General features: G+C 46.7%; 2 protein-coding genes across 2 annotated transcripts; both read left to right on the top strand.

Annotated features, from left to right (window-relative positions):
* Positions 1–10,485: 10,485 nt before the first annotated feature.
* Positions 10,486–12,033, top strand: LOC142775215 (uncharacterized). Its single transcript, XM_075876565.1, has one exon. The coding sequence runs from the start codon at positions 10,486–10,488 to the stop codon at positions 12,031–12,033; it is 1,548 nt and encodes a 515-aa protein (XP_075732680.1).
* An 832-nt stretch (positions 12,034–12,865) lies between these two features.
* On the top strand, positions 12,866–13,626 carry LOC142775214 (uncharacterized). Its single transcript, XM_075876563.1, has 2 exons — positions 12,866–13,238; positions 13,427–13,626. Exons 1-2 carry the CDS (start codon positions 12,866–12,868, stop codon positions 13,624–13,626), a joined length of 573 nt encoding a protein of 190 aa, XP_075732678.1.
* Positions 13,627–24,924: the final 11,298 nt, after the last annotated feature.

Below are 24,924 nucleotides of genomic sequence, written 5' to 3'. Positions count from 1 at the left end.
TGCACTGTGTAAGGTTATTGCTGTTTCTGTTGACGGTGTACCGGTTTCAGCGCTTGTGGACACAGGAGCGGCTGTTTCTGTCATGTCTGAGAAGCTTTGCTGACAACTACGAAAAGTAACGACGCCTCTTCGTGACTTCGTTTTGAACACTGCTAATGCGCAACACATTCGGCCTTTCGCTGCATGCACTGCACGGGTTGTCATCGAAGACGTTTTTATATGGTCGAATTTGTCACGCTTGCGCAATGTTTCCATGATATCAGTCTTGGATGGGACTTCCTACGTACTCACAATGCTGGTATAGACTGTGCTGGTTCCAAGGTCGAATTCTTGCCGCTGTGTGACTGTTTTTGTCGACTCGCCGTGTTTACCTGCAAAAGTATTCATCACCGCCGACACCATGCTACCCCCTTTCTCATCTGCTTTAGTCTCGCTTTGCTGCGACGACTCTGTTGGTTCACCTGTTCTTTTTAGACCAGTTGAAAATCCTATTCGCCGCAAGTGCTGCTTGCTACCCTTCGCCGTCCTCTCGATTCAAGACTCTTCTAGTGCAATTCACGTTTCGAACCCATTTTCCTGCCCGTGCGTCCTACTGAAGTGAGATTGTTTTAGCAGAATTGATAACCTCAATTTCTTTCCCTCAAGTGTCGTCTCTGGGGAGCAAACTTTTCTCCAGAATAACGGCATCAATTTTCCCGTTCCAGCTTCATTACCATCACTCACCGAAGCACTTTCCCGATGCATCGACAGTAAACTGACGTCCCAGCAGCACTCTGAAATCACCGCCTTGCTTGAACGTTGTTGTACCAGCTTCGATTACCAACAAACTTACTTGGGCCGTACTTCAACCGTAGCTCATCACATGGACACCAGCTCCCACGTCCCTTAACTTCAGCGCCCATATCGCGTGTCAGCAGCTGAGCGTCAAATAATTGCTGCACAAGTTGATGATATGCTTAAGCGTGGCGCTCTTGAGCCCTCTAACAGCCCGTGGGCGTCGTTGGTAGTACTGGTTAAGAAAAAAGACGGCTCAATACGCTTTTGCGTTGACTACCGATGGCTGAACAGCTTAACATGCAAAGAAGTCTACTCGTTTTTTTGCATAGATGATGCCCTTGACTGCCTCCAAGGAGCCAAGTTCTTCTCTTCATTAGATCTGCGCTCCGGTTACTGGCAGGTACAAATGTTGAGGGCTGACCGTCCTAAAACTGCTTTTGTTACTCTCGACGGCTTGTATAAATTTAATGTCATGCCATTCGGGCTCTTCAATGCACCTGCCCCGTTCGAGTGCATGATCGATAACATCCTCCATGACCTGAAACGGCAAGCATGTTTGTGCTACCTGGATGAAATTGTAATATTTTCGCGTGACTTTTCGACGCATCTTCAACGCTTGGAAGCAGTCTTCACTTGCCTCAAATCTGCTCGTCTGCAGCTGAATTTGAAGAAGTGTTGCTTTTGTGCTCAAAAGCTCCTTATTTTGGGCCACGTCGTCTCCAGGAAGGGTGTTCTTCTGGATCCGACAAAACTTCGTGCGGTTGCCGAGTTCCCTAAAGCAATGACATTGAAAGAACTTCGCAGTTTTCAAGGTGTACGATTGGGCCAGTTGGTGAAACATGATCTAAGTTTACTGTTTTGTAGGCTTTTGTTCGTACTTTCGCCGTTTTATCTTCAACTTCGCATCCGTCATAGCCCCTTCAACTGAACTCCTTTCCGGTGGCCGCGACCTCGCAGCATAGTCATCAGCATGCGTAGATGCATTCACCACACTTCGACGCATTGTAACTTCACTTCCAATACTGCGACATTTTCACCTTCTCGCCCCGACTTAACTGCACACGGACGCTAGTGGTGTTTGTCTCGGCGCTGTGCTTGCACAACGTAAACCTCGATTTCACGAGTACGTCGTCTCTCTTACGCCACCCGTGCACTCACAGAAGCCGAAACCAACTACTCCGTGACTGAAATGGAATGCTTAGCTATCATATGGGCAGTAGACAAGTTTCGACCTTATCTTTACGGACGCCCATTTAGCGTGGTCTCAGATCACCACGAAATATGCTGTCTTTCCTCCTTAAAAGATCCATTCAGCCGACTTGCCCGTTGGGAACAACGTTTGCAGGAGGAGTATGAAATTCACGTCGTTTACCGGTCTGGACGTAAACATTCTGATGCTGACGCTCTGTTCCGGTCACTTCTTCCCCCTGAAGATTTCTCTCCGTCTACATCGTTCTATGACGTGTCCTCACTATCTGTCACTGACATGCCTCTGGAGCAACAGAAAGACCCTTGGGTCGCTTCTATTATAGATTTGTTATGCCGGCCTTCATCGCACCCCATTTCTCGAGAACTGCGGTGGCAAATCCATCACTTTACCATTAGAGATGGTTTCCTCTATCGTCAGGATTACGTTTTCGAAGGGCGCAGAATGCTCTTGGTTATTCCCCGACATCTTCAGTTAGATATACGCGCATCTTTTCATGCTGATCTACACTGTGAGCATGCGGGAATACTTAAAACTTATACACGCCTGCGCCACCACTACTATTGGCGCGGAATGTACCACTTTGTTCACCGCTACATCCACTCTTGCCTCGCTTGTCAACGGCGCAAAGATACTGCTCCTTGGTCTCCTGCTCCTCCACAGCCTCTACCTTGTCTTACCAGACCATTTGAACGTGTGGGCATTGATCTCATAGACTCTTACCCATCACTTCTTTTGGGAACCGACATATAATTGTTGGGAACCGAATATATAACTTCTTTCAAAGTAAGACGGCCCTTACAGCGTAGTCCAGCAATCATCAAAAGTCAATTCTATTGTTGAGCCGGTTGCGGCATCTTCTGACCGGCTCATGCCTTACTACGACCCTACTGTAGTCTCCTGTCCCTAAGTCGACCGGATGGCTATTTTTCAGGAGGGGAGATAAAATTAATGAAGAAGATTAGCGCTGTTCTGAAACGTAGAGGGGACCACTCTATGCAGAAAGACGACGACGTTCGTGGTTGGTGCGTCGCGACGCTTGTACCTGCTCGGCTGTTGCACTGACGAACCATCATCATCAGCCTGACTACGTCCACTGCACGACAAAGGCCTCTCCTAAGTTCCGGCCGTCAACTCGGTCCTGTGCTTGCTGCTGCCAATTTATACTAGAAAAGTTCTTAATCTCATCTGCTCGCCTAACCTTCTGTCCCCCTCTAACCCGCTTGCCTTCTCTGGGAATCCAGTTAGTTAACCTTAATGACCAGCGGTTATCCTGTTTACGCACTACATGCCCGGCCCATGTCCATTTCCTATTCTTGATTTCAACTATAATATCCTGAACCACCGTTTCTTCCCTAATCAACTCTGCTGTCTTCTTGTCACTTGAGGTTAAAGCTACAATTTTTTTTCCATTTTTCGCTGTGTCAGCCTCAATTCAAGCTGAACCCTTTTTGTAAGTCGCCAGGTTTCTGCTCCATAGCTAACTACCGGCAAGATGCAGCTGTTATATTACCTTCCTCTTGAGGGATATTGAGAATTTACCTGTCATGATTTGAGAGTGCTTGCCAAATGTGCTCCGCCTCATTCTTATTCTTCTAGTTACTTCAGCCTTGTTCTTTGGCTTCGCGGTCTTTACCTGCCCTAAGTAGACATAGTCTTTCACACCTTGAAGTGCACTATTACCTATCTCGGAGCACTGCTCTCTTCGTAGGTTGTTGTACATTAATTTCGTTTTCTGCAGATTAACTTTAAGGCCCATGTTTCTGCTCTCTTTGTCTAACTCCGTAGTGATGATTTGCAATTCGTCCCCGGAGTTACTCAGGAATGCAATGTCAACAGCGAAGCGCAGTTTACTAAGGCACTCTCCATTAACTCTTATCCCTAACTATTCCCTTTCTAGACCTCTGAAAACCTCCTGTAAGCACGCGGTAAATAGCGTTGAGGAGATTACACTAGTGTATTCGTTGTATTGATAGCGTTAAGGTAGATCCCTACTGCCTAAATGAACATTAAAAAAGAGTTGATTCAGAGCGTTCTGCAGTTTAACGAAGACTTAAAATTGAAATGCAGTGCTGGTTTCGTATACATGATAAGAACTGTTCGGAGACCGTTCATAAACTGGATTGACCGCCTTCACAGTGATTGCATCACCAGCTATTTGCTACAGCCCGCAGCATAAGAAGCCATTTAACTATGATGCATCGCCGCAATCGTTCTGGCACTTTTGCCCACAATATATGACTGATGATCCTCCCAAGGTGCGCACTAATATTATTTTCTGCTTCCAAGATTGCAGCTTGCTCTCTCCTTCTCAAAAAAGATCCCGAGCCAGATCTCAGGAAGTTATTGTCGCATATAGTGTACACGCAATCGTTATATATACACCTTCATGATCTTTTGGTGTCCCGAAGTAGCCTCATAGACTCCAAGTTATAGCTGGGGATACAAAGTTGGCTGACGCAAACTGTGGACGATGGCTCAACAGCTTTGAAACAGGTAGCCATCAAATTAAAGAGAATTATGCCCACATACACACTGATTGCTCGAGCTCGGACGTGGGGCGATGTTATCGCATGCGCCCTTCGTGCGATGACGATGGTCAGCTGGTTTCATCTCGTGCTTCAGCCGCGTTATTTCTCAGTGCTTGCGCACTTGTACTCACGAGTAGAATTTCCTATACGTGGAGCCATGTTAGCGGTGCCATATATTTGGGCTTTACACGGATCATGGCGGTGACAGCGACAGCTAAATTCCACTGAAAATTCCTAGTATTTGCTATCATAATTGGACACAGCGATGTACATGCTCAAGGCTTGAACTTTGAATGTCATGAAAATTTTTTAGATTTTCGGGCAACGTATTGTGCAGTAAAACGTTCGTGGTAACTCAGGTAAGATTCCGCCGGAAGGCCCAGGTCATGCGTTTTATTAAAGGTCAGTGCGGCCACCTCATAGTTGTGAAGTGAAAATGGTGGACTGTAAAAATAATCGTGCACATGGAGCTTCCGGGGCAGACTAACGAATAAGGAATGAATAAATTGATTGTGTGCCAATGAACTATTTTTTCAAGCCACATTAGTTTAAGGTAAAACGAGATGGAATGAATGATGCATTACCAACTTAAGGGATGTATAATGGATAACATGAATTTCAACTGACTACCAGCTTTGTGAGTTCCACGCATACTTCATGGGTGGCGCAGCCACCTGTTACCATTCCGTAATTTTCGTTCACATTTATGAGGCTATGCATTGGCGCAATGAGAGATGAACTGATGTGAGCGTAAGCATAACAGCATTCCTGACGCCAATAGAGACGGTAAAATAGCCTTATTTCTTTTTAGGAAACGCGATTGTGTTCTGCGCAATTTTGCAATTGCGCCCATGATGGTTGGCGGCATGAATCTATTGTTTTTTTTTCACTAGTAGTGGAGAGACAAGTAGACGCGCGAAAGCCACCCTTACCTCCTCTCTCGTGTGCAGGGCTGCAAACCGGATGCTACAACTCTGTTTAACTTCCCTGTCTTTGTCTCATTTTATACTCTCTATTTTCAATATTAGCACTATCGTCTAGTTGATTAAAGGGCCAGTCAACAGGCTCCGAAACACCTTCTTATACGCGCAGTGACGTCAACTCGGCGATCAGTGACGTTGACTTCATTACTTTTTGCTGAGACCTGGTTTAGACGAGCTGCATGCTACGTCGAGCTGCATGCTACGTCAAGTCGGCGATCACTGACTCGACGTCACTGCGCGTATAAGGAGGTTGGTCACGCGCAGGAAAAATGCGCGAGCATTTCCTGCACGTTTCAGAGTCTGTCGACTGGCCCTTTAAAAACAGCCTATATCATTCTTTCTTAACTAAATGATGGGCAATATGCAAAAAATATACCATGTTTTTCTTTCAATCATACACGCTGTACGAGAAGCTGCAGTTCTACTACTGTACTGGTACCGAAACAGTAGACGCTTCTAAAGGCGACTTCCAATGACAAGCGACATAATCAAGTTGCATCGACAGCAGTGAACCAGGTCGCAGTCGAAGCTAAGGAATCTAGGGAGCGATGTTTCGAGCTTGCACGCTCTGGCGAATTTCAGTGCGAATATGAAGTGCAAGGGGGAGCATGCGGTGTTTCCTAACTGCATCACACCTTGGTAAAAAAGTGCATACTTCTAGAGTTGCGTGCTTGACGCGTTGCTTCACAGGATCTTTCGCCGCCTTTGATACGGTAATGATCCGAAAGTTGCTCAAACCTACGTGCCCTTCATCCACATAGTCGTTTAGTCTGACTCACCTATTGGAGCTTTTCATGAAAGCCATAAGAAAGGCTTGGTGAAAGTGCTTAAAAAGTCACCACTGTAACAGTGAACAAGGCTTACTATTAGGTTAGCCACGTTCTGTTGTACACCAGCTGTTGCTGGTGTACAACATAATCATTTCATGCGTGTTATGTAAGAACAAGTCCACATGCGGCGCTCATGATGCGCTCATGGCCGTTTCGCTAGCTTCACATATATCAAGTGTGGCGTTACGTGACACGAATGTATGAAGAATGTATGTGATCTGTGCAAACATGGTAAGTATATTTTACGTGTCTTGTAAACATGACTGCGTGCTACGCTCATCTCACGCTCGTGGTCGTTTCGGTAGCTTCACGCATCCCGAATTTGGTGTTACATGACCTGAATGAATGGCAAGGCATATGACTTGTACCAACATGATAATCATCACATGCGTGTCATTTAAAGACATGGCTGCATGCCACGCTCACGATTCACTCGAGTCTGTTTCGCTAGCTTCCCGTATACCAAATTTGGTATTACGTGACCTGAGTGAATGAGGAAGGTAAGTGACGAGTCCAAAAATCATAATCATAATATCCGTGTCATGTAAAACATGACTAAATGCTACGATTAAAGCGCACTCACAGCTGTTTCCCGAGCTTCGCATATACTAAATTTGGTATTACGAGACGTTATAGGGGAAACGAAGTAAAAGGCACGTCCAAACAGTATAACCATGACATGCTTGTCATGTAAACAAGACTACACGCTACGCTCATAGCGCGCTTGCGGCCGTTTCGCCAGCTTCAAATATACCTAATTTGGTATTACGTGATGTGAATGGACGACGAACACAAATGCAAGGCGCGAACTTAATAATTGGGATATGGAAGTCATGTACCACATAATTTACGTCTGCCTCGTAATGTTGTCCCGATTTTAATTTGACATATCAACCATTCTCATCCGTGCTTCGGATATTATTGATTCGCACTGTACGTGATATTTGTCAACTTTTTCTGCCCTGTTGATATTTTCATTCTCCCCCGGTCTCTCCTGAAACGTTTCTGTCCCTTATGTGGCTTTGTAGTCTCATCCACCACGATGGTTCGTAGTTATAACAGGATCGAATCCTGGTGGTGGTGGCCTTTCAATGGCGTCGAAATGATTAAGAGCCCTGTGTCCTCAGATTTAGGTGCATGTTAAAAAGCTTCAGGTGGGTAGAATTTTTGAAGCCCTCCCCAATGGTGTCTTTCATATATATTTGAAGACAAAATTCGTCTACTACTTCTGTTCGGTTCATGTTTTCATTCTCCCCTGGCCCCCACTGAAACATTTCGGCCCCTTACGTGTTTTTGTGTTGTGTCGAGGATTAGAGTCATTGCGAGTTTCATGTGCCTCATCCAAAAAAGACTCGGCCAATGAAATTTTTCGGATAATCTGTGTGACCAAAGGCACCAAAATACTGATCGGAAATTCACCCAGTTCAAGAAATATGTTATTTCAACTTTGTAAAAATATCGAAAATGCAAGCATCTTTTGCTCTACTGATTTTTTATCTCTTTGGCAATTTTAACTTAGCGCTGACTTTAATAGAAAATACACTCAACACCAAGTTCCTTTTCACCAGAGTTTCTGAACTGAACATTAGACTTTAACCTCTGAAAATATTTGATCAACTAACCCATGGTCTGAATACGTTACATCTGTTACTGGCAAACGCTCCCGTCCTGACAAAGACAGATTCTTGCCTAAAAGGTTCTAGTGACCATATTTTATTCGAAGTGACTTTGGACTTTTCATTGCGATCAACAGGAATAACTACAAAACAATCCTGGAGTACGGCAAATCAACTTTCGTGAAATAATGCTCAATTGAAAGAATTTTTCAAAGGGGTTTGCTTTCCGTCATTTTTCAACTGGTCTGAAAATAAAAACTGGATGCTTTTCAGTGACTAAACGTCCTTGCTCACAAGTCGATATATCCTAATTCACGCAATTTCAAACGACAAATGCTATCGCTGGTTCAAGAAATTTCTCAGTAAGCAAGGAAACAAGAATAAACGCCTTTACTGTAATGGCAAACGCGCTGCTATGACTTACGCTTAAGACAAATACAGGCAGTGCTTTAGCGAATACTGCACAGCAATATGTAATGCTAAGGACAGATATTTCAAAAACAATTTATCCTCTTTAAAAAAAAAACCTAAACAAACTCTGGTGCATCTATTGCCCTTTGCACAGTTCTAACCAGTTGTCGTTACTTGATGAACACAACCTTCCACATTTATATTAGGAATATTCTGCCTGTTTTATGATATATTTCTTATCTTTATTCAGCTGGGAATATATTTATGATGAGCGAAATGTTCGTGCATGTGATTTTGCGTACATGCAGCCCATTCAAATTGTGGTGGTTGGTATTGCTACTTGAACTAAGCAAGTTAAGGCATCTTCATCAGCCGGTATTGACAATATCAATCCTAATGTGCTAAAAATACCTTTGCTATATTCAGCATTTGAATATATATTCCGCATATTTTTACAGTCCTTGTCGTCTGAAAAACTGCGAGACGACTGAGGAATCGCCAAAGAAATACCGATCTTTAAGTCCGGAGATAAAAACTCACCTAAAAATTACTATCCAGTCTCACTCACATGCATCTGTTGTAAAATACTTGAGCATATATTCGCTTCCCACGCCTACAGCCACCTCGAGACTAACAAGTTCTTCCATAACCAGCGTGGGTTCAAAAAGTGCAAGTGATGCGAAACACTGTTATTAAAATTGACTACTCACTCTCATTACAACATAAATAATGGCCCTGACCGACTGTATATTTCTGGACTTTTCTATGGCCTACGATCTGCCCTCCACTTTGTCATGGCTTCAAAATTGTCTTTCCCTTTGTAAGCAGTTCAAAACCGTCAGTAATTCTTCCTTTCCCTCTTTCTATTGTTTCTAGTGTCCCATAAGGGAGCGTTCTTGGCCCATTAGTTTTACTAATCTACATTAAAGATTTCCCAAGTAACATGTCATCAATTATCAGATTCTTTCCAGGTGATGGCATGGTGTACAGACCTACATACTGTCCCAACGAACACTTCGTCCTTCAAGATTATCTTACCATTATCTCAAACTGGTGTATCAGTTGGCTCATGACTCTAAATGCTCGTAAATGTAAAGTTGTTTTATTGCAACAGCAATTATTTATACACTCTCGGCTGGATTTCTCAGCCGGCGTCGGCGTCGGCGTCGACATGAACGATGGCGTCGATGTCATGCACCATATATGTATACGTACCTATATATATGAAAACACAAGAAAGAAAAACAAATTCCCAGAAAAATGACTCTGGTGCGCGGAATTGAATGTGAGACTTCCGCGTCCTGTATGCGAGGCGCTAACCACTAAGCCACGGAGAGGGACCTCCTTCAACGTTCAGACGGCAAGCTATTTACATCTACCTTTTACCGTTGTTGGCGGGCATCTCGGGAGGAAAATGTCGTATTTTCAGCATTATAAGCAAAATGGCGCTGTGAGCGTGCGGCGGATTTCATCTCTCACGCGTACTTTGGCCCCCCATAGAGAACAAGGGGGTGTACGCTCAATCGCGCTCTCTTATCTTGCAGTGGGGAGAGTAGTAAGTCATGGCTAGCATTTCAGTTTTGTCGGAATGATTCTGTTGTATTTACCGTGTACACAAAGGTCACTGAACCGTTGCACAGTCTCCACTTGCTTAAAAGGCGGGCTTTTCGGACACGGTGAAGTAACAACTGAGACGCTTATTTGTGTTAGTCTGTACCCGTGAGTAAGTTTTTTGCATTCTTTGTGCGTGAGAAACGTGGGTCACGCTTCGATTCTTGCCACTCCGCACGTGACCATCCAATTTGTCTCTATCGCGTTTCTAAGCAAGTTATTTTAAAATTTACTTACGACATGCAAAGTGACTGGCTTTTCCGGGCAACTTACTGTAGAGGTCGCCACCCTTCAGTCATTTAGTTCGGCTGCCACTAGCAGGTGGCGCCCCAGAGATTGTATATATTCTGCCCCGAATAAAGTGGGAGGCCCTTTTTTTTGTTAGCTGAGCAGCTGTCGTGCGTATCGTCTCTCTCCGCTCGTGCTCCGCCACGCTGGCGCGGCACCAGCCACAAGACATGGTGTCAGAAGTGGCTGCGTAACGCCCCCTCATCGCGAACTCGCCCGTACCGCACGACGATGGCGCCGAAAAAGCTCAGCCTCAACCTCCAGCCGCCCGCACCGTTCGACTTTGTGCACCCGGGAACCTGGCCAGCATGGCTCAGCAGCTACGAGGACTACGCCGTCGTTTCCGGCCTGACTCAAGCATCCTGCGACATGAAGGTACGCTCGTTGTTGTACTGCATGGGGCAGGAGGCCCGCCCACTTCTGGAGACGTTCTCGCTCGACACCGCATCACTCGCCTCATTTCAAGCGGTTGCCGCCAGCTTCACCGACCACTTCGTGCATCCGGCGAATGAACTGTACGAGTCGTCGCGTTTTCACCGGCGTGTTCAGTTACCCGACAAGAGCGTCGACGCCTACTACGCCGAACTGTGTAGAATGGTGAAGCGGTGCAACTATCCGTCAGCTGAAGTGGAGCAAAGGCTTGTACGCGATAGATTCTTCGTCGGCCTCCGCGACTCGCGCCTTTCGGACCAGCTTTGCCGGAACGCGAAGTTGACGCTCAAAGAAGCATGGATGCAGGCCCGTCAATCGGAAGACGCCGACAAAGAAAAAACGTTGCCTCAAAACTGCGCGGAGCACTCCCGCGAGCTACACCTCGACGCCGTACGAGATAAGAAGTTCGCCTCTCGCCGCCGCAACTACGATAAGCGGCCTTCGCCCCCGCGGAAAGCAGAGCGCTCCTGCCAGCCGTCAACATGTGAATTCTGCAGCCGCGCGCCACATCCACGTTCTAACTGCCCTGCTCGAAACTCCGTCTGCAACTCCTGCAAAAAGAAAGTACACTTTGCGGAAGTGTGCCGCGCGCAGCAGGCAAAACAGAAGCTCGGCTCCATTCAGCTACACGCTGTCGGGACGCTCGCCGCGGCAAAGTTCGTTGACATCACCGTTGACAACTACACAGCGCAGTTCAAGGTCGATTCCGGAGCCGAGGTGTCCGCCGTTCCGAGCGACTTCCCTGCATTGCCGGCCAAGCTCGACCCGGTCAACAGCCTGCTCACTGGACCTGGCGGTCAGCCGCTGCGCGTGCTAGGTTCGTACATGGCGAGACTTCGGTGGCACGGGAAAATGAGCTCTCAGCACTTGTGCGTGATCCAGTCTCTCACCGTACCTCTTCTTGGACTGCCGGCGCTTCGAGCTCTGGAAGTTGTAAAGTTTCTCGACGAGACTCCGAAAGCAACATTGCGTGCTGAGCTCTTCCAGGGATTGGGCACCCTCAAGGACGAGTACACTATCCTTCTGAGACCTGACGCCGTACCCTTCTCCCTAAGTGTGCCTCGCAGGATTCCCATCCTGCTACGCGAGGTCGTCCGTCACGAGCTTGACAAACTGGAGGAAGGAGGCATGATCCTCAGGGTCGACAACCCAACCTCATGGTGCTCTGGTCTCGTTGTAGTACGGAAAGCCGATGGTTCCTACCGGCTGTGCGTTGACTTGACTCAGCTGAACAAGGTTGTCCTTCGGGAACGCCACATCCTACCAACTGTAGAGCAAGTCCTTGGCCTCCTTGGCGACGCAAGTTTTCTCCAAGCTGGATGCAACAGCCAGTTTTCATCAGGTTAAACTATCTGCAGACTCCCAAGAGCTCACAACGTTCATCACCCCATTTGGCCGATACTGCTTCTGCCGGCTCCCCTTTGGCATCACCTCCGCGCCGGAGTACTTCCGAAAACAGATGGCCAGGATCCTGGAGGGCCAGGAAGGAGTCGCCAATATGATAGACGACATTCTGGTTTTTGGGCGCACCCGCGAGGAGCACGATGCCAGACTGAGCCAGGTGCTGTCTCACCTTGCAAAAGCAGGCCTCACGTTGAACCAAGACAAGTGTCGTTTTGGTGTCTCCGAAGTCTCCTTCCTAGGAGTCATCGTTTCAGCACAAGGCATCAGGCCAAGTCCAGACAAGCTCGAAGCAATCAAAGCCATGGAGGCTGCAACAGACATCGCAGGTGTCCGGCGACTGCTTGGAATGGTGAACCATCTTGCCCGGTTTTTGCCTTGCATCTCAGAGGTCACAGCTCCCATCAGAGCACTTCTAAACAAGTCTGCGAGTTGGGTGTGGCAGCATGAACAAAATGCTGCATTCGAGAAAATCAAGGAACTCCTGACATCAGACCGTTGCATGGCCAAGTACCATCCTTCATACGCCACCACAGTTTCGGCTGACGCAAGCTCATTCGGACTGGGCGCAGTCTTGCTGCAGACACAGCCCTCTGGAGAGCGCCGCCCAGTTGCGTTTGCTTCGAGATAAATGACCGGGACAGAGCAGCGTTACAGCCAGACAGAAAAGGAAGCGTTGGCAACAACATGGGCTCTCCAACGGTTTGACGAATTCGTCCGCGGCATCACCTTCGATGTTGAGACAGATCACCTACCACTCGTTTCTCTCTTCGGCAAGATGGAGCTGGACATGCTGCCACCTCGCATACAGAGGCTCAGGTTAAAGACCATGCGATACCAGTTCCGAATGCTCCACGTGCCAGGAAAGCTGTTAGCTACGGCAGATACCTTGTCACGCATCACCCAAAAGGCGTCCCTCCCCCTGGACACCGTGGAATTGTTTGCAGCTCAAGTGGTCAGCGGCATGTCAGAAGCCTTGCCATTAAGCCCAGAGGACGTGCGACAAGCACAAGAGTCCGATGGCGAATGCAGAGCCCTCACCTCCTTCTGCCAGAATGGTTGGCCACAGAAGTCCAAACTGCCACTGCACCTCTCCCAGTATGCCTCAGCAGCAGATGAGCTCTCTGTCTGCGACGGTGTTCTACTGAAAGGTGCCAGGATGGTCATCCCGCATTCTCTTCGGCCGGCGTTTTGACGCTGTTGCACGAAGGACACCAAGGCATCAACAGGACGAAAGCTCTTGCTCGAGAGTCCATTTGGTGGCCTGGCATTTTGGCAGACATTACCTCTCTGGTAACTAACTGCGAGCAATGTGCTTCCACTCGGGTGAACTATGCAGAGCCCCTGGTCTCCACGGTCCTACCTGGACGTCACTGGGAACTTGTCGGCGTGGACCTGTTCCACCTCCGCAGCCAGACATTCATCTTGGTGGTGGACTACCACTCCAGGTACCCTGAAGTTGTAACCTTGCGGAGCACAACGGCTCAGGCAGTCATCGACGTTCTCAAAAGCATCTTTGCCCGGCAAGGGATTCCGTGAGAAGTCAGATCAGACAACGGTCCACCGTTCTCTTCACGCGAGTTTGCAGCATTGGCGGCATCTTACGGCTTTGGACACGTCACCAGCAGCCCGCACTATGCGCAATCGAACGGAGAGGCGGAGAGAATGGTCAGGACAATCAAGGAGTTGTTTCGCAAAGCAACAGACCCTCATCTGGCCTTGCTCAGCTACCGGGACACCCCCGGAGTCGATGGCTTCAGCCCGGCCCAGCTCTTGATGGGACGACAACTCCGAACCAAAGTGCCGAAACAGGACTACCAGTTATGTCCTCACTGGCCGTCGAGGAAAGACGTGAGGAGAAAAGATGCAGCCTACAAGCAGAAACAGGCCGCTGACTTTAACAGGCATCACAGAGCTCAAGATCTGTCATCGCTCCGAACAGGCCAGTGTGTCTGGGTACGACCTGATCAGGTCAAAGCTACAGTGCTTAGCCCAGCATGCCGACCACGAAGTTATGTCGTGGAAACGGAGCAGGGTGGCGTCCTACAGCGCAACCGGCGTCACCTAGTGCCTTTTGTACCTCCTGCGCCGAGGGTGGAACCACCGCCGTCCGAGGAGCAGGAGCCACAGCGAACACTGCCCCCTCTGGAACCCCAGCGAACTACTATAGTGCAACCACCCGATTCCCCTTGACTGCCCCCTGCAGACAGTGACCGCAGTGATGGTGTGACACGAACACGTAGTGGCCGCCGTGTTGTGCCTCCGAACCGCCTGAACTTGTGTTGTGCAGTGTCTGGCGTCCTCCGTCTTCCGTCTGGTCTTCAAGGGGGGAGATGTAGAGGTCGCCACCCTTCAGTCATTTAGTTCGGCTGCCACTAGCAGGTGGCGCCCCTCAGATTGTATATATTCTGCCTCGAATAAAGTGGGAGGCCCTTTTTTCGTTAGCTGAGCAGCTGTCGTGCGTATCGTCTCTCTCCGCTCGTGCTCCGCCACGCTGGCGCGGCACCAGCCACAAGACACTTACTACTAATATGTGGGTGTCCACCATACACCAACACTTTCCTGGCTTGAGCACAAGGCTGCTATTTCTGCAAAAGCCTCCTGAACATGCCTATTTGCGTCGAAACCTTCGTTAATGCCTCTCTTACGTTCGCAAACAATCCTACCTTACTTTCGTATACCCATTACTTGAATACGCCTGGTAACTATGTTCCCCGTTCCTCATTATCAAATCAATATGCTTGAAGCAATTCAGAACCAAGTCGCCCACTAGATTTCCAGCATCAATTAAAATCATTCCTGTGTGGCTCAGAATAAATTTCATCATTCACTACAAACATTATAGGTTCGCCGTCAAGTGTCCTCATTACGTCTGTTTCATAAGTACGTCTACAGTAACAAAACATCATCGTTACAACCGGAATGCCCCCTCCTCACATCACGCAGGTTACATAATTGTTGTAACTGAAGTGTAACCTTTGTAGGTATTTGAATCAGTTATAGCCAAAGCGTCGATCTCTTGTTATACTTACCTTGTTTCTCTTTCCCTCTTAACTTTGAGTCTTTTGTATTGTAACATACACTGCAAATAAACGCCCATTATACCAGCTTGTCAGCTTGTGTCTACTTCGCTTGCGCCAGCACGCAGGGATCGATGAACGACGTAACAGTGGTGACGAGAAACGGAAAGAAAAACCCTAAAACCCTGGATTCAAGCAGGACGTCAGCTACGACGAGGGTGCACCAGCAACTGCCGGACTTCGACGACGAGAAAGACAACTGGAAGGCGTATGTCATCAAGGCAGAAGCATATTTTAAGGCAACATGGGTGAGAGAGTCACCCAAGAAACCAGCGTTGTTGGTGGCAGCCTTAAGTACTCGCACTGTCCAGATACTATCAGGAAGAATAGCACCCAACAAGCCTAATTCTTTAGAGTACGAGGACGTCGTGTAAGCCTTGGACAAGTTCTTTGATCCCAAGCGCCATGAGATTGCTGAACGTTTCCGCTTTTTCAACCGCTGCCAGCTGGACGGTGAGTCTGTTCAAGAATTCTTTACTGAGATTCGCCGAATCGCAGACAACTGCAATTTTGATACCATGCTCGACCAAATGGTGCGTTATAGAATAGTGTGTGGCATCAGATCGAGTGCGCTGCAGAAGCAGATGCTGAGAAAGAAAGATCGGGCGTTAGAGGACGCTCAAACAATGGCCCTCCCAGCTGAAGCAGCAGAGAATGATGCCCGTAAAATGGCCGGTGAAGCATCCGCTGTGCTTATAATCAAGGTGCAGTCCTCCACGAGCAAGTAGATACTCGCTAAATGTGGGCGTTGTGGCAGTGTCAGACATAACAGTAATTCCTGCCGTTGGAATCACGCGCGTTGTTATCGTTGCGGTGGACGCGGTCATCTAGCTCGAAAATCCCAGAATGATCAAACCGCAAAGTCTCGAACTCAACAAGCACCCTCGGAAACAAGCGGCCGAGTCCTGGCTTCTAACGAAGGGGAAACAGATGAAGGTGCTGATGATAGCCTGCACATTTGGACACTAAGATCGACACGGGAGGAAACTGTGAAGCCCCCCATAAGGCGCAACTTCACCAGGGGAGGTGTTCACGTATCAATGCTTATTGACACTGGTTCTCCGGCCTGCGTCGTGTCACGTCAGGTTTTTGAGCAGTACAAGAACGCTTGGCCTCCACTGAAGCCAACACGCATAAAGCTGTCATGCTATTTGGGAAAATTACGAGTCTTTGGAGAGATCCTGTTGCCGGTATCATACGTCGATGCAACCGCAGAATGCCCTTTGGTAGTGCTACATTGTTGCGGTGCAAGTTTCCGTGGCCGAGACCTAATTTTTCTTCTGAGCGACGCAGGCTCCCCTGTTCTCAGCCTCTCAGCTGAGTCGTCGACTGCACAGCCGTCTACGAGCACACCGGTTCTTTCGGATGTAATCTCCGAGCTTGCAGACGTCTTCACTTCGGAACTAGGACTGATCAAAGGACCGGCGGCGAACCTTCAGCTGAAGGAGGGAGTCGCACCCAAGTTCTGTAAGGCCCGCTCTATTCCTTTGGCGCTACGCGACAAAGTTTCTTAAGAGCTTGATAGACTGATTGCGCTAGGCGTTTCATCACGGGTGCCACATTCCGAATGGGCCCATTGTACCAGTGCTTAAGAAGAACAGCACCGTTAGGATTTGTGGCGACTTTCAGGTCACCTTAAATGCGGCATGTGAGCTGGAGTAATACTCATTGCGAGTAATCAATGACATGTTCGCGTCGTTAAACGGCGGCATGCATATCAGTACACTAGATCTAAGGGATGAATATAGGGAAGTTCTGCTGAATGACGAATCCCGCCAGTTGTTCGTAATTAACACGCACAAAAGTCTTTTCTGCTGCAATAAATTACCTTTCGGCATTGCCTCTGCGCCAGCAATTTATTAACGTAGGATGAAAACTGTTCTGCAGGGCTTATCGGGGGCGCAAGCTTATCTGGACGATGTCTTGGTGTGCGAAAAAGCAGGAAGGGACGAAGTGCTCAAAGTAGTTCTGCAACGTTTCCGGGAGAGTGGTGTTAAACTACGCCCTGATAAATGCATATTTCGGCAGGCGTCTGTTACCTATCTTGGCCATCGAATCGATCAGCAAGGGCTGCACCCAATAGAAGAAAATATCGAAGCAATCGTTGATGCTCCCAGCCCGAAAAATGTAGCCGAGCTTAATTCGTTTCTTGGCATGATCGGTTTCTACTCAAAGTTTTTGCCAAACGTATTGTGTCTGCTTTTTTCATTGTATCGACTACTGAAAAAAAAAACACGTTGGGCCTGCACAAAAGAACAAACCTCGCTTGAGAAAGCAAAACGGTGTTTGCTGCAGGCACGGGTGTTAGTGCACTGCGACTATTCACAGCCGCTGAAACTAGAGTGCGACGCATCGCATAGAGGCATCGGCGCAGTGCTTTTTCACACAAAAAGGAACAGGAACGAGCCTTTTGGGTTTCGTTTGAGAACATTGTCGAAAGCAGAACAAAATTATTCACAACTTGAACGAGAAGCGTTAGCCCTGGTATTTGGAGTAATGCAGTTCCGTGATTATCTTCTAGGCTGAGAATTCATGCTGGTCACAGACCACCAGCTGCTGCTGGGCCTGCTGAAGTCTGATTGGCCAACTCCACCGCTGGCAGCTGCTCGTATACAGCGCTGGGCGCTGAATTTGGGCGGATTTCGCTAGAAGCTGCGGTATTCTCCAGGCAAGCAGCTCCTGAACACGGACGCCCTCAGTAGGTTGCCAGGAGAAACTTCTGAGTCAACCACGGACGGCGAGCCAGCAAGGTACGTTTTGGCCCTCGCATCCTTACAGGAGATTGCAGTATCGACAGCGGATTTGCAGGTGCTAATCGCCAGTGACCTAGTGCTTGCCAAGCTTGTGTAGTACACAAGGAATGGGTGGCCTCTAAGTGCTAAAGCACTACAACGAAGATTACTCCCTTTTTTCGACCGCAGACTCGAGCTTTCGCTGGCCCGCCGTTTGCTCTATTGGGGCCGTAGGGTTGTCATCCCAGAGAGCGCGCAGCATAGAATTTTGCACATGCTCCACGAAAGTCATCAAGGATCATCGGCAATGAAGGCAATCGCTCGGTCGGCTTTCTGGTGGCCTGGAATAGACGACGACATGGAACCTTCTGCCTTCTGCCATACCTTCTGCCAGCCGGAGTTCGATGCCGAAAAGCGTGGACGTAGTCGAGATTACGTCAAGCCTATTCAAGCCGAAGAATGTCTCCATGCAAAGGGAGTGCTGCTAGGGTGGCAGGACCTCGTGCTGATTCTGTGTGGAAATTCTTCAAAAAACAGCAAGTTCATATGGTGCACTGCTGTGCTTTACCGGGAAATCTCACGACAACACCGGTCCTGGTCAGGCAGCGCTGCTTGAGCGCCAGCTTGCTGGGCTACCGTTTTATGTCGATAGTGGTGAAGATTGTGTCCAAGTGAGCCGCATGGCAATCCGTGAGGACCTTTCCTGGTGAACGCCCAAGCTACTGTGGGACCAGAGATTGAGGCCGTGATGTCCTCGTCAGACCGCAAGACGGGTGTCTTTTGATGTGCTTCGGCAGTTTTCAGGCCAAAAGCAGGAGGCTGTCGGCTCCAATAGAAATGGAAGAAGCCCCCAACAGGGACCAGGAGATTGTTGCTTGTGGCACGGAAGAGAACGTCGAACAGCTGTTTAAGAGCAAGGAAGGAGAGTACGAGCAGGCGGTGAAGCTTCGCTCGCTCTCCGGTCGTAGTCAGTTCCACCGCCAGACGAGCCACAGCAAGAGGTCCGATTGCGACAGCGAGTAGCATTCGGCGGCCACATCTCGGTGATACTGAAAGAACAGCACGAATTAAAAAAAGATGAAAGATGTTTCCGATACTTCGTTGAAAGCGGTCGCCACCACTGAGTGATGCAGAATTGAGGCGACGATAGGCCCAGCATTGCAGCAGCTCATCTATGACTGCCTCTGATAGACATACAACGACGACGGCAATGACGGTGCCAACAAAGACCGCAGCAGCAGCATGGTGCTGGGAAGCTGTGAGCAAGTGTTCGCCGACCTCTCCGTGGGTGCTGCCATCGTAGAGATAACCTCCAACCTGGCCGCCGCTCTACTGAATCCGTAGACTAGCGCTCTTATGGCTGAAGTGGATGCGGCCGTGACTGGCGTACATGGTGCCACCGTTATCATACCCGCTACTGTCGGTGAGTTCTCGAGTATTACTGCTGGTGGGGCTCCCTGATGACATTTTTAGGCTGCCAGCGCCAAGGAGAGAGCTCGAACTTTTTGGCTCGAACGTCGAGTTGCGCATGAGCTTCCGTTATAGTTGGAAAATGACGATGATGATGGCCTGGATGTACGAATCGCAACCACTCTGGAAGGTTGACCAAGAAATGAATAACAAGGCAGAAAATCTCACATACCACTTGCATAAAAAATGGTTAGAAAAGAATAATTTTACTAATTTAGATATTTGCGTTCGAAACCACCCTGACTCAATTAAGAATATTTCCACATTGGAATATACAGCTCAATACAATGACCTAATGAGGAGGCTAAGATGAATGGAATATAGTAATAATGAAACCCAAAGCAGTTCGAATAATTGTCACTTGAAGAATGTTTTACTCAGTATGCATGAAGGAGCGATAGACAAAATATAATACTTGATTGTTTCACCCTTTTTACAAATAAGAAAAGATGAGAATGGGGCAGAGCAGCTCTATGTACGTAATAAACTAATTTTGGTAGAAAAACCATGATGAAGAATGACGATGAAGAGGACGCTACAACGGCAAATGTTGACGTTGACGCACCCCCGTTGTTGCCTAATGGCACATCTTTATCGCGACGACTAACACCCCTGACGTTATAATAACCATTGTGGTAAGTAAAGTTGTTACTCTCACCCGGAGAGAGCATATCGTAAATATTATGCTAAAATGGCTTCAACGAGCATCGCTAGTGTTTCAGGACGTTCGCATTCCTTTGATCAATATGATATACGCCAAACTTAAGACGAGAATTATACCTATATGATGAATGTGAATGAAAGGTGGTAACATAAAAATCATGGCATGCATCTTATGTACAGCTTGATTCACACCTCACACTTACGGTAGGCTCGTGGCCGCCTGGTTTTTTGACTTTCGCCAAAATTGGTACTTTGTGAGGTGACCGTATGAAGAAGGTGTAAGGCGGACAAAGAATTGTCAAGAAGTGAATTTTATTTACAACACAATTCGTATCCCATATATCTGTGTTGCTCGCCAAAAGTTGGCTTGCTTAATATTCGTATAAAAAGGTAATGCATGAGGTGACGGTATCACGAACACAAACGTCAAGTGTAACCACGAAAATAATAACATGGATATCAGTGTCAGCATAATTTGCATGCCACTATTTTGGTGGGCTTGTGACCGGTTCGACAGCATCAAAGACACCTAAATGGGTAATGTACGACACGATTGTATAACGAAAATACATTGCATGTAACAGGAAAATATGAGATGCATGTCATTAGGCCATGATGTACAAGCCCTGCTCATTGTGCACTTGCGGGCCATTTGCTTTCTTGATATATACGAAACTTGGTATGGCTTGATGTTAGTGAATGACGAGCCAAAATGATAGGTTGCAACTAGAAAATATGCTTTTTTTATGCAAACTAGAAAATATGCAACTAGAAAATATGCAACTAGAAAATATGCCTTTACTATAGGCTTAGAGTAAAGGCAGCTGACAGATGGCTTGCAAAATTTCTTTGTAATTGTGCTCGCGCATTTCACAATCTCCCTGCACTTTTAAACTCGTATATCCCAAACAATATAGCACGTGATTTTTGCAAGTGACCGTGATTGCATTCCATCTTCCGAATATGCCACAGATTTCGGAGCAACACGAATAAGATTGTTGTTAAACGACTCAAGTGATGAAGATTGGGCTCTGGGAGACAAGTAGCGAAGGTCAGACAGAAGCCTCGGATTCTCCAGAATGCCCCCCATTTTTCTGAAGGCCTGTAAATCTTTAATATGAAAACAGTACAAACATGGTAAGTGTGCAATTCATTGTGTAAGAGAGCTGCCAAATTTTGAAAAGTTTAATCAATATTGCCCATGCTATATATAACGGTCATACCTATTGAGCTCAAGTCTTTGTCTTCAAGTGGTCCATGGAGGCATTGTGTTTGAGAACCCTCATGCCCATGGTGGATGTTCAAGGTGAGATTCAATATGCTCCTTCACATGCTTAATATTAGTTCTTCATCACTCTGGCCCATTGCAGCTGCCCAATAAGAGTGGTTGGTGATGCTCTGGATCAAGCCTTTTATTGACTCGCACCCTTTACTTTTGGCTGCCTTCTAGTTTCTTTTGGAGACCTAAAACAGGTTTAACTTTTCGGATACATCCAGGTGAATTAACATGCCAGAAATGAGGGATCCTTAACAGTGTTTGATCAAAGAGTTCGCATCGCATTGTTGAAGGTTTAGGAAACATATCATACTTGATGCTGGAAGGAGAAGTGATGTATGTTCTAAGGAGTGTCCAGTGGGGGCGCCCTTCATTAAGAGATGGTAAAAAAAGCTAAAACAGTGCTTACTAATAACGGGAAGTAGAAAAGAAATGCATCGGGCGAGCGCATACTAGCAACCGATTTATTGAAGTGACAACATTTCATGAGAGAAAAGCGCATGCTCAACAGTGATTCATAGCTGTAAAGTCCAAGATAATTTTTTACCAACAACAGCAGTCCAGTTCGTTCTTGTACTTGAGTAAAAATGCCTAACTAATGAACTTATCAGGTTAATATCTTGTTATGTACAAGGCTTCGATGATTTAACATGCCTTCTACACGGTCAATATTCTTGCCGTGCCTGAAAAGTGGCATTTATTCTCACTTTGTTTTCAATTTCATAGCCCTTGCCATGCATCCACTGCAACTGCATTCCACTGTAGTAACCCAAATAGTTACTGTGCTCTCCAAGAATCTTATTATCGCACTTTCCAGTCTGCGTGACATATACTAAGCTGTGGCTGAGTGGAAACTTGTGAATAACATTGGTTTTGAGGACACATATTTAGTTCTGTGAGTGATTTCACAACCGCAATTCTTTCGAAAGCTTTTTTGTTGTTCAGTAGTAAGCTGAGGTGGGACAAGTTACATGATGCACAAAAATGATCAATTCGGTCACATTTTCTTCCCACTTTTCTGGCCGTGTAACATCTTGCATGCGTAAAAAAACCTGTAAACTTTCGCCTCTTGCTTTTTACAAGCTCTGGTATTGTTTGTATTGATGCTATGGAAGGTCCGCAACGATTCTGAAAGCCACGAGAAGAGCGAGAAGAAGCATGGCAGAGTGAAGCTTCTATAGTGCACTGGCAAAACTAAGCTGCACCATACGCATGCAGAACTTGAGAAGGTATGGTCTCACGCAGGAGGGTGAGGTTTCTCGCTTGACAAGCCTGGAAGCACACAAGTCGCGTGACCAAAGACCCTTTTCTGATCTAAGAAAGGAAGCGCAACAGTAGTTGACCTGTTTATCGAAAATAATTCGTATCTAAATGCTGCAAACAGGAACTTTTGCAATGGAATTTACAAAGACTTGGACTTCACTGGTAAACACACCTAAGTAATCGTCTGGATTAATATTTAAAAGGATAAGAAATTCATAATTTTACCTTAACACGAGCATAAGTTAGTCATTAGTAAGGATGCATGACAGCAAAGTATACTTCAGCTAAACATATTTGATTGAGATTAGGTGCAATGCTCAAACATAGACGTTTTCACTGTTGTTGCTCGGCTTACTAACAAACTAAAACACGCAAAAGAAAACAGGCTGCGTAATCTTTCACAGATCTAAGTTTCTGCCTTGTAAAATAATGTTGTCTATGAAATTTTGATCAACCATGTTTAATATATGGTGGGCAGACAGAATGTTGTATCTATAAGCCTCTTAAATAGAATAACTCTTCCAGTTACTCGAGTGGAATGAATTTTCCTAGACATTGCTAGTTACATAAAATGAAAAGAAATAAAAAATGTAAGCCACTGTTGAGGCCGACCAAGATTGTGGACCACACAGAAAGCAAAAAGTCACAAGAAATCATCGAAGCTTTGAATATAATGAGAAATGGGCCTGATAGGTGTGTTTGTGAGGCAGCTTCGTCGCTCTTGAAAAAGGAATTTCATTTTCTTGGTTGTTAAAAAGTTATCTTGGAATGTATGGCTTTGGACAACTATTTCACATGCACTTTGCTGCTGGGAAAAAAGCATATTGCTCCAATAAATTAGTTGTTAGTCTGCGCTTCTCCTATACATTGGTCAAACAGGTTGTTGCCAAAATGTGCACCTTCGTAAGTGTGAGATATCACTCCTTGCAGTTAACCTAGTGATGCACTGCAAGGAAAGCTCTTGTACACGAAAACTTTCTTACACATAAATAATGGACAAGCGCAAGAAGCGAACAAAGGAAGATATAATGGGAACGGTCTAAATAAAAAAAAGGAGTTGAAAAAGCGTCATTCAGGTGTTTTAGGTGTTTGTACAATTGGTGCTTGTTTCATCATCAGCCTGCGCAAATGTTTCTAACAAAAGCATAGCCAGGACATTTTTAGGGGGGAGGAAGGATGACGCCTACTTTCTGTGCGTTCAAGTGTTGTATGCACATAATTAGGAAACTTTCAAAACAAGGGTAGGTTCGACCTTCGCTCCCCCCTTCAGCTATGCACGTGGGGGTCTAAGGAAAAACATTTTACACGCCTTTAATTATGTGCCGAATATCGAAATAATGTGGCATGCCAGGCTTTTTTACGCGGCAGCAATTCCACATTGCGGGGTGGCGGTCTTCTAGAATTATGTAGTGAAGTGTTGAAGTTTATAGTGCACCATAACTTGACGTACAGAAATTCTGAAAAGACACTGTAGAGCTTAATCATACCTGTGCCACACGGACATCTTTAATTGCCCTGATGCACAGGATTAACCTCTGGTAATTTGAAAGCGCTTTGCTGCTGCTTCATGGGCTGCGTTTTCTCAGTAGAGCAAGCCAATAAATTCATGAGCTGATCGTCAGCTCACAGAAAAGTTCGTCACGGCCTCGGTAAGTTTCGTGGTATGATACAGCCCATATGCACCTCTTTGTCTTGAATTATTCTGCCTTTGACTAGACACTCAGCGTTTGCGGCCTTAGGAGGTGGTTAGACATGAAGAATTTGAAAAGTAATTCTTCTCAAGAAACACTTTGCGATAGGGCTACACTAGCTTGCTAGTCCTGCTGGAACAGAATAATTATTATTGCTGACCATTCTACGATGACCTTTGTTTTCACAAGCCCCGCCGCTGTGGTCTAGTGGCTAAGGTACTCGGCTGCTGACCCGCAGGGCGCGGGTTCGAATCCCGACTGCGGCGGCTGCATTTCCGATGAAGGCGGAAATGTTGTAGGCCCGTGTGCTCAGATTTGGGTGCACGTTAAAGAACCCCAGGTGGTCTAAATTTTCGGAGCCCTCCACTACAGCGTCTCTCATATTCATATAGTGGTTTTGGGACGTTAAACCCCACATATCAATCAATCATTTGTTTTCACAAGCTGTTCAAGTGTTTACAAACTGGAGTCGCAATCCATGAAAATGTTCAAACAACGCGAAGATGCCGACTGGCTTTCGCTGGTTCATGGCAGGTCTGTAGCTTTTCGGCTATCTTGATTGATATGTGGGGTTTAACGTCCCAAAACCACTATATGATTATGAGAGATGCAGTTTTGTCAGCGTTTCGGTTTGTGAGTGTAAACCATATTTGCCTAACTTT

Source organism: Rhipicephalus microplus, chromosome X (genome assembly GCF_043290135.1).
Source record: "Rhipicephalus microplus isolate Deutch F79 chromosome X, USDA_Rmic, whole genome shotgun sequence".
NCBI lineage: Eukaryota > Metazoa > Arthropoda > Arachnida > Ixodida > Ixodidae > Rhipicephalus > Rhipicephalus microplus.
The sequence above is the reverse complement of the archived record's forward strand: the minus strand, read 5'-3'. Positions and strand labels throughout refer to the sequence as shown.

What these genes read in the sequence shown, in the direction of transcription:
- LOC142775214 (XM_075876563.1), top strand. Translation starts at nt 12,866, where the DNA reads ATGGAGCTGGACATGCTGCCACCTCGCATACAGAGGCTCAGGTTAAAG. An exon ending in CGACGGTGTTCTACTGAAAG is followed by an intron (nt 13,239 to 13,426) that starts GTGCCAGGATGG and finishes TGAACTATGCAG; the next exon opens with AGCCCCTGGTCTCCACGGTC.
- LOC142775215 (XM_075876565.1), top strand. Translation starts at nt 10,486, where the DNA reads ATGGCGCCGAAAAAGCTCAGCCTCAACCTCCAGCCGCCCGCACCGTTC.